At 37.6% G+C, this 10,833-nt stretch overlaps 1 protein-coding gene across 1 annotated transcript; it reads right to left on the reverse strand.

Moving 5' to 3' along the window:
• LOC144448644 (large ribosomal subunit protein uL15-like) lies at positions 1-6,028 on the reverse strand. The gene is made up of 4 exons (XM_078138922.1): positions 5,960-6,028; positions 4,493-4,632; positions 2,710-2,881; positions 1-184 (listed from the first exon to the last, which is right to left on the reverse strand). Exons 1-4 carry the CDS (start codon positions 6,026-6,028, stop codon positions 56-58), a joined length of 510 nt encoding a protein of 169 aa, XP_077995048.1. The 3' UTR covers positions 1-55.
• Positions 6,029-10,833: the final 4,805 nt, after the last annotated feature.

The raw sequence follows: 10,833 nt of genomic DNA on the forward strand, positions 1-10,833 counted from the left end.
TTGGCTCAACAAAACTGGCATTTATTTCACAATAAGAAATATTTGTTTGTACATATTATGCCACAAGTACACAACAACCACCAGCTTTCTTGATCTTTTCTTCTGCTCGTCGACTGAAAAACTTGGCTTTGACAATGACTGGTTGTTTGGGGAGGACACCCTTGCCTAACACTTTGTAGTAACCCTGTAAAAGACAGAAAAAGAGAAACAAGGATTATAGTGCATGCCAGAGAACACAGAAAACAGTAGCAGTGATGTGTGAATACACACATGTAATACCAAATTCAGTTCATAATAAAGAAGAGATTGTAATAATTTCGACACTGGGGGCGCTGTTTGGAAGCAAATTTTGACTGGCCTTGAGGGCAAGTAATCAGAATAAATGACTGATGAATTATCATACCAATATGCCATAATCCAGTAATTAGCTAAGAGTAGATATTGTATAATCTGACAACTGGCATGCTTTTTTCGAAGCAATTTTCTCCCCGTTTGGTCTAAAATTACACCAGTGCAGTATATTATTTTTCATCTCAATTTAGCTGGAACGAAAATACTTGTGACAGCACGGTTTTGTAATTACAAATGTACTCATCTTTTCACTCATAGTGACAACGTCCCTTATGTCACTCATTTTTTCCTCGGGTGAACAAAATATTTTGGACAGTAACATCTCAAATTTTCATAGTATTTCACATCTATGATCATACTATGTCACTGCTTTGAATTCATGTCAACCATTGTATTTTATCTTGGTTTATCTTCTTACTTGTTTTAAGTGGTTTTCTTTTAATTTGTCTTTTATCTGCAAAACTACACCAATTTCCATTGTAAGCATTGGTGTTTAGATGTGGTAATAAAGTTATTATTATTTGCCAGACATTACTATTCTTGTCCTAACATTCATTAGGCAGTGGCTATCCTTCATCTCAAAAACTGGCCATTCAAATTTTACTCTGAGTGACAGTCTCACACTGGGAGATAACATCAGCCATTGCAACCTCTTCTTACATTTACCATATTGTTGGAAATAAGTCATTGATTTATGGTTTCCTAATTATGAATGTTTCTTTGCATCTCTTGTACCAATAACATACTTTTGAAAGAATGTCTGACAGTACTACCCCCTCGATGTGTGTCAGATTTGAACCAAGATTTACCAGGCAGGTTTACTCCCATCAAAGAAGTTGGCCAATACTCACTATGTACACAATACAGGATGTGACCGACAAACACAGTTGACAAATACACTCAGTTGAACAAATCAAGCCTTTTTCTTCATCAAGTTAATATTCAGATTGTGATGAGAGTGGAGTGGGTTCAAAAGCAGATCTCAAAATACAAGGACTTTGCTAAAGGAAGTATCAGGGTGTGTAAATAACATTCCCTATAAGACTATCCCAAAACACGTGTACACTATCCCTAAATCATAATTTTACCCCATGTCAGCAGTGATACATAATTTCTACTTCATTGCTGGTCTACAGCTAGTTGGTCTATTTTCCTGATACTGACCCCTACTCTAAAACTTTGTGATAACTCTTTCCAAATAAAAGTCATATTTAGTTACCTATCCCAATCAAAAATATCCATCACACAGTAAATTTACGGTGTTCAAGATTTACTGCTAACTGTATGTGTTGTGGTGGTGGCATTTACTATCAAGAAATAAAAGTATTTTTGGAAGTAATATGCCATGAATTTAAACTTGTCTGTGTGGACACGCAGTGCTGAAAATACCATGCCAGACTACTAGGAGTGGGTATTTCGAGCCCTGCGAAGTCAGGTCAATCTTTTCAGTACCACAGGCAGTACAGGTTACATTAGCCTCCAGGCTAGATGGGACTAGCATATTGTTGTTATAAATAAACATCGGGCTAGACAGTTGACCTGGTAAGCATTCTCTCAACACACCCTGTGAACTAAGTAATGAATACTCAGCTATCTTGAAATATACTAAGTATTCAAATCAATACTTAACATTTCATTACTGAGTATTCAGGCCGAGTGACAAGAATTCTCACCAGGTTCACCATTCACTCTTCTATTGAGGTTATAGTTACATAAGAGATCAATCTGATTAAAATCAAATATAGGGATTTGATGCGATTTCTTGCATACATACACTTTTCCCTAATACATCTATGTACAGGCATGCATACATACACTCCCTAATACATCTATGCACAGGCATGCATACATACACTCCTCCCTAATACATCTATGTACAGGCATGCATACATACACTCCCTAATACATCTATGTACTTCCGACTTTTATTGTTGTTTGTTCCATCTTTGTTCTGTGAGCACCTGACACAATACCATCAGAGTTCTTGTACAGAATCTCACACTTAGGTGTAGCCAACCAGAATCCATCTTAATATACCACTCGAAATTAAAACAAAGAGAACCACCACACAATAACGATAACATCATTGGCTGCGCTCAAGCTCTTTTTGAACAGTGCGATCTGAAGCACTGTACCTGTATGTTACAGCACATTACGTGTTTTCATTCGTTGAGTAAATCCACTCAGCACTTGCATGTTGTACAAGAACTCCTATGGTATTGTGTTAGATGTAGGTACACGGTGCTCTCGTAGACCAGAAATAGAACAAACAACAGCAAAATTAGGAGAGAGAGGTAAACCATCACGCCATGTTCACTATATCTGATTCGAATCAGATTGATAAAGAGATGAACTTACAGCTCTGACGACATCAATGACTGGTGCCTTGTCTGTTTTGTCTTTGTAGTATTTACGTGTCTGTTCACTGACCAATGACCAGAGTTTGTCAATGTTCAAGTGAGGACAGTGATACCTCTGTTTGGCTTTGTGGAAATGACGCATACCAACTTTACCAAAGTAACCGGGATGGCTGTGAAAAAGAAACAGATGGAATATTATAAACATGCACGGATACATTGGTAATCTGCTTCCAATCTAGTCTTGCTGCTAGACGTTCGGGCTTTCTTTCGATGCTATAAGTTACTATAAGCGAACGAAGTTCGCATGTGAGGGCCTGCCCGAACAGTCTAGCGAATGTCATTTTCAGACCGGACATTCCATTGAGATTACGATAAGCGGTGGGTTGGGCCATATATGCATATATATACTTTAATATATTCAATCTCTGCATGCAGGTGTTGACAAACACATTTATGTCATTACTATGTCTTGTGTTTGATGAGTGTGTAGACGTTGTCATTCACACATTTTAGTTAACGCATTGGTGGTTATTTTTACAAGCCCCTCCTTAAGATGAATATGCATGAAAATTTAGCTATTGTCCTCTGTTTGTGCTTGTCGCTAATACGGTTCCCTGATTGGCAGTTATTTATATCCTGATGACATTCGCTAGACCTCGGATGTTCCATCCTCGATAGCGTTGTTCGGCTGTGTGTCATATTTTATCGGAAGAACATCCGAGGGCTAGCTGATAGACTACTTCCAATCAGGTTTGTAAATCCTAGTAACAAAGGTGGGAAATTTGGCAAAAGTTTGCATTGAAATTTCATACCAATGTATCCGAGATGGCGATCAAATGGGAAAGAGACAGAATATCAGCAAAGTATATCGATACATTGGTAGTCCCGTCCCCTCCTAACCAGGTTTAGCAACCTCAGTAACAGATGTAGAAAATCTAGCTGAAGTTTGCATAAAGTTTTATATCAAACACAAAAAAACAAAGTTTTATATCAAACACAAAAAAACAGAAACTGTCACTCCTTCTGACACACAGAAGAATACTACCTACCTCTCATTTTTACACTGACTAGTGCTACCTGTTTTTGTTACTACATTTTGTACATAAAATCTACCATAGTTCCACAGGTATTTTACACAGGTTCCTTACTAAAACCATGGTAAAAGGTAGGGAATTCAAGTAAGTTCTTTTAACAGCCCCCTACAGAAAATACTGAAAAATGTTCATTTGGGGGGAAATCTGACAAAATTTGCATTATTTCCAAACCATGGCTCCCACTTAGTACGTTGTGTAAACCATCCAACAAGGATTATCATCACACAGGTGTACATTGAAATGCTAGCAACGCCTTTTAGATCTCATGCACCCATGTCCAGGTGAGCACAATTTATGAGAGCGGTGATCTTGATGCTGGGGAGGGCAGATTTGAACCTCTTCATTTTCTTACTTTAATGGATAATGGTAAAAGATTTCATTCTGGAATAGTCCCGAGGAATAAGTGAATTATATCTCAGTTTTTCTTGGCGATGATTGATACATGTATGAGGAAAGAACCAGACACACTTCCCTTAGTAGTGGTAGTTTATTATCTTGGAAAGCAGCAAGATTATTTGGAGCTTTACATAGAAGTGCAAGTCTGCTCACTGCCCAGCAATTTCAAAGACTTGGCCATACCTGGGTACCCTGGTACCATGGTACATCTTACATTTTAACAAAAACATGTCATCCCTGTCACTATGGCAACAAAATACCATCATAAAACTTGCATACTGATGTACTTACTACTTATCAAAGTTTATCCTGTGATGTAGAAGACCACCAGCGTTACCACGACCACCAGGATGTTTACGGTGTTTGCCGATACGTCCATGGCCATGACTGACATGACCACGGAGTTTCCTCGTCTTCTTCAGTCTGGCTGTCTGTGGAATACAGAATATAATAGACATACTGTCATCGATATTGTCACAAAGGATACCGGGCTTCATGATATTATGAGTTCCAAAGAAAAGAGCATTTTCAAAAATATCAACAATTTTCTGATTTAACAGCGCAGAGTATACATCCTCCCTGGTTTCAGTTTTGCTTGCAGTTCAGTAAACATTCTTATCTTGGACTTAATGTGATATTCTAGATCTGTAGACTTATCAATCAATCAATCAAAAGAATTTGTTTGGGGCCAAAATCCAATATAACGTAAAGTTGTATAGCACTGAACAGGAGCAACAGTAGATCATTGTAAAAAGTTAGGAAAAGCTCTTGCAAACAGATGCGTCGCGATGTCCTTGAATTTATCAATACTGACATATAGTAATTTCCATAACAACATTTTAAAATTCAAGAATGCAGTCAGACAATGACAAATTCTCAACATTCATTATTTCACTGAGTCTGAAATTCTTGCTAAATACTCCCAGAACTACCAAGCTAATCACTAAACTATCAAATGCCAATATTTTGAGAACTGAATGAACAATTTCTCAGTTGCGAGAAATCAGAACAGCACATTTTTATGCTGTTATGCATTTTGCAAGAAAGTTGAGGACAAGTTACACTAAACTAAATGAACACTCCTATGCAGCCTAGAGACTTGGCTTTCTGGCTTATAATATAAAAACATTGTACACTGGTATGTCAAATAACCATATCTCCGGGCTATCCTTATACAGTTTGTATACTAATAGTGTTCTCCTTTTAGAACATTTTTCACAAAAGGGAGAACTAAACACCTTCTGATGTTGCTCAGTGTTCTAGACAGGAAAAGTGTCTAGGGCCTGATGGTTGTCACAATTACATGATTTTCATTATTCCAAGGTGAAGGAATATGGCACCTAACGCCTGGTGGCCTTGTTAACATGTCATGGAGTACACTGCAAAGGAAAATACTTTTCTGTTTCCCTCACTTTCATACAGTAATAATTTCAAAAATCCATCGAGAAATTGTGCGTTTGCGAGTATAAATAGTATGTTATTAGTTACACATGTGCGTGAACATTATATTGCTACATGTACCATGCCTACGGTTGGGACCTACATACAAATGTAGATCAGACCATGATGTGCTGTATGCATGCTGTATTCTCAACTGTACCTAATATTGTTAACGAGCTTGCATTTTAACGGTCATTATCCGTGAATTTTCGACATCCTGATTGTAAAAAGTGTGAACATTTAGAGGATATCTAGGAGTTTTTAGTACGAGCTCCTACACACGAAGAAGACACATCATGTAAATCGGTACGACGTTACAACATCACTGTCATCAGTTTCAGGAAGACCGAAACACGCGATGGACGCTTTCTTTTTAGTATGTCCCATTTTTGGTAAAACGAATACTTCTATAGAGATATATGTCTTCGTTCACACAGTTTAACAGCTTCGAAGATTGTACATGCGGTAGATTTTGGGATATATCTGTCCTTCGTTCAGTGCACGGATTGTCAACAAATGTGTTATGGTACACTTGTGATCTTTAAATGGTAAATATAAACTACAACAATCTGAATCACGAAAAATATTGGTAACTCTGAAATCATTATATATTAGATATTCGATAGGCAATATTTTTAATCCAAGGCAACCAACCACGAAAGAGATGATCGCCGATAATTTTAGACATGTTGGTTTGTCTCTCTTACCATTTTCAAAATGGAGGATGAAAAGGGCGAGACTCTCGTCTAATCTCGCTGTTGAAACGAGAGTAAGAATTGTTCAACGCGAGAGGGCGCAGCATTGTATGGTCTTATCTCTCCAAAGATTCTCCAATGCAGGCCCTGCTCCAATGTCTATACTTACAAGCATTGAGACACATATATATGCGAACATTGAGTAGTGGTTTACTACAACAACTGTACGGTTGGCAAGTGGAAAATTGCACTGCTTATCTGTATACCAAAAGGAAAAGAATTATACAAAAGAAAAGAATGGAAAATAATGTACTTTGTATTTGCCACCTCATTCCATTTCACCTTCATACCGTCGTCTACTATAAATATTAATTCCTTTTTATATACTCAGCTGTCTATTGCAATCTATATTTCTGTCTGAGTTGTGTATTCTACAGTGAACATGTATAAACACTGGGAACAAACTGTTAACAAACAAACAAACGAACGAGCTAACGCAAATTAAATAAACATTCTCAAGCAGACCCACGATATGCGTCACATGAATATACATATAGCTGTTTACGGCACTAGCAGTATTCCGTTTAGCTCTCATTTCATGGAACTTCCATGTTCATACCATGGAATATTACTAGCGCCGTAAACAGGCTACGAGAATAGCGCCGTAAACAGGCTTTGAGAATACCACTAGCGCCGTAAACTGGCTATGAGAATACCGCTAGCTCTGTAAACAGGCTATGCGAATACCGGTATTTATGGTCGCTTGTTTTTAACATGGTTCCTGGGCTCACTGTAGTCATTCCATACAGGTGTAGCTAGTTACCCACGTGATTATTGTAGTTTTCATTTACTCACGCATATTTTGAATAATTACTTTTGTTTGTTTGTTTGTTTGTACGTCTTATTGTAGTTCGGCATAAATATACGATGGCATTCATGTACATGCTGTCTCTGTAAGGTAAGCAGTACTAGTGTTGGGGCGCGCCCACGCACCGACCGACCACAGATCGGGGCCGTTGAGGGCGGAGCGACATGGCGTATCTTACAGTTCATACGTATGCAGCACTCACACATATATCCAGTTGGAATATATAATTCTGACATTTTCATGTTGGTTTGAGTTCGATCCCACTGAATAAAAAAGGATTGTCACGAACATTAATCAGCGTTCATATTCTGACAACGCGCAAAAAAATAACTAAACTACCGTGGCCGAAGACGACAAATCCGACGGTCTGCTAATTCAAGTGTCGGTCTTCTAATTCAAAAATCGGTCTTCTAATTCAAAATCGGTCTTCTAATTCAAGTGTCGGTCTTCTAATTCAAGTGTCGGTCTTCTAGTTCAAGGGGTCGGTCTTCTAGTTCAAGTGTCGGTCTTCTAATTCAAGTGTCGGTCTTGTAATTCAAAAATCGGTCTTGTAATTCAAGTGTCGGTCTTCTAATTCAAGTGTATACTATGCTATACACTATATACTATGCTATACTATATACTATACTATACTATACTATATCATACTATACTATATACTATACTATACTATACTATACTATACTATACTATACTATACTATACTATACTATACTATACTATATACTATACTATACTATACTATACTATACTATACTATACTATACTATACTATACTATACTATACTATACTATATTATACTATACTATACTATACTATACTATACTATACTATACTATACTATACTATACTATACTATACTATACAATACTATACTATACTATACTATACTATACTAATCTATATTACATACTATACCACACAGAGAGTGAAGGAGAGAGAGACAGGGGGAGAGAGAGAGAGAGAGAGAGAGAGAGAGAGAGAGAGAGAGAGAGAGAGAGAGAGAGAGAGAGAGAGAGAGAGAGAGAGAGAGAGAGAGAGAGAGAGAGAGAGGGAGGGAGAGAGAGAGAGAGGGAGAGAGAGAGAGAGAGAGAGAGAGGGAGAGAGAGAGAGAGAGGGAGAGAGAGAGAGAGAGAGAGAGAGAGAGAGAGGGGGGGGGTAAGGGAGCGAGAAGATAGAAAACAAAAATAGAGAGATTGTAAGAGAGACAGAGAAAAGCTAGCTAGGTGAGGGATCGAAGGAAAAACAAATCAATAAATAAACCGATCGCGAATTCTGACGTCGAGTATGTCCTTCAATTCGGTTTATTTTTTGTTCTGTTTATTTCTTATACTTTGAAATCGGAATAAACCGAAATAGTCGGAAAATTCTTTCTTTCTGTTTATATTCTAGAGATACATGGGGTACCCCGTCGTTCATTCTTGTTTCTGTTTATTTCATATAAGTCGAAATAGTCTGAATATTCTTGAGATACATTGGGGTACGCTTTCGTTCTTTCCTTCTGTTTATTTCCTAAGGTGGAGTAAACCGATATACATGTAGTTGGAATATTCTTTCTCTCTGTTTATTTCTTCCACTTAGAGGTCGGAATAAACCGAAGCAGCCGCCGGAATATTCTTTCTACAGAATAACCGTGTAGGGTCTATGTGACAAGACTCTGAGTTGTTACCAATCACTCTTTTTTTTCCAGGGAATTACACTCACTTAGTTAGCTTAGACGATGGAAGTATATAGCCCAACTTGGACTATACTTCCATGCTTAGAGGTACTTTTACTCAGGAATCGATTTTCATTGACCAACAACAGGATGCTTGTAAATAAATTTATTTCACAGTTTATCAGAGAGATCAGCTCGGACCTCGGCGGTGAGTAAGGATGGTAACGTTATGAAGGTAGGATTCTGAAAAACTTCCTACCCATGGAGAGAACCAGCTCGCACCATATATTTCTCCCATAGAATCCACCCACCAGATTTCCCTTCTAAATTCCACCCACCAGATTACCCTTCTAGATTCTACCCCCAGTGCTATTAAAATATAACATATATATAGCACAGAACTTGAACTGGGCGCTTCTACATATACAAAACATATTGCAATTCATATTCTACGCCTTAAACTTTCAAGACTGTTGATTGTCTACCCCTCTTTTGTCTTTAGGCCTGCGTCAGCTCTTGAAATTGTATAGCCTTAATTACAAAGAATTAATTATTCTACTGGAGATCACTCTCTTTCTGTTATACTATAGCAAGCTGTCTCAGGACACATGGTTAAAACTTCACCCTTCCCATTGTACTGTAACAAGCTGTCTCAGGACATATTCTATTGCACTGTTACAGCTGCAGCTAGCTGTCACAGGACACATGGTCATCTGAACATTTCTGTATTTCTGCTAGTCAGTTAGCTATCGGATTGTTATGTATGTAACACAAGGTTTTCTGTAAGTATATATTCCCACTTAAGTAAAACGTTTACAAACTCTGCTGGTGTCACAAATTCTCAATTGCAGATTGTAGGTATAGTAACAGTTAATAACGATTTCGTCATGTCAGTTCCATCACTGAGAGAGGTTTCCTGTTTGTGTTTCTGCCATTTTCATTTGATGACGTCATTTGACAGATAGAGTTACAAGTACACGTGACCAAGTAAGCTTGTTCAATGTCATTGCAGCGAAATAAATAGGTCATTTAACTGTACATGTACACCCACAATCGGTAACAAGCGTATTTTCTGCCTGATGATGATGCGATTGATCTACCGTAAGCCAATCACCATTGAAGACACATTCCACTTAGTTTTTTTTTTATAATATACAGATGTCATTATGTGACATCATCATATCGGATCATCATGACGTCACGTCGTGAACTTGAATGCCTTCACATCAAATATTGTGGTGAATATTCAGCTAACTACACAGTACATTCGAATTACTATTGTACCGGATCACGAGCACACAAAAATAGCTCAGCAGACAGAGATTTATGGTTCGCCAGTTACCTCTCGGAATGAGCTCGATGGTTACTTTTTTCATTCCAAATCCTTTCTAGACGTTATTGTGAAAGCTCTTACTTTAAGAAAGTGTTTCTTTTTAAACAATTATGTCATAATGCCTTCTATCTAATTGAATGTCAGTAAACGATGACGTCATCGGTGATAATTGACTTGAAATTGCATTGTCAGCGAAATTCTAACTTATCGTGTACATGTATCGCTCATTTATGACTCGCACCTGACCACAACGTGACAAAGCCTAGTTTTCTCGTATTTCAACCCCTAAATAAGAGCCAGGGCTGTAACTATAATGTCTTGTAGCTCAATTTGAGTAAGTGAATTTGATATATTTTTAGACAAGAAGACAAAATTAACACCCGTCACGCGTCAGTTGAAGTTGCCTCCTGCACCTAATTTAAGAAAGGAAAACCGATCAGATATAAACTGAATGCCTCCCATAAGGGAATCACTAATTATGCAAATAACTCATTAAACTAAAAAAACTATGGTAACAGGCTTTGTTTTTTGGACAAGCGTGCTTTCTTAGATCAATGTATGTAAGAGTGTATGATACTGATTAATTACTTATTCAAAATACTCATTAAAAGGAAAAAGTTGTAGCAACAAACTTCATA

The sequence above is a fragment of the Glandiceps talaboti genome, chromosome 17 (assembly GCF_964340395.1).
Source record: "Glandiceps talaboti chromosome 17, keGlaTala1.1, whole genome shotgun sequence".
In the NCBI taxonomy this organism is placed as follows: domain Eukaryota; kingdom Metazoa; phylum Hemichordata; class Enteropneusta; family Spengelidae; genus Glandiceps; species Glandiceps talaboti.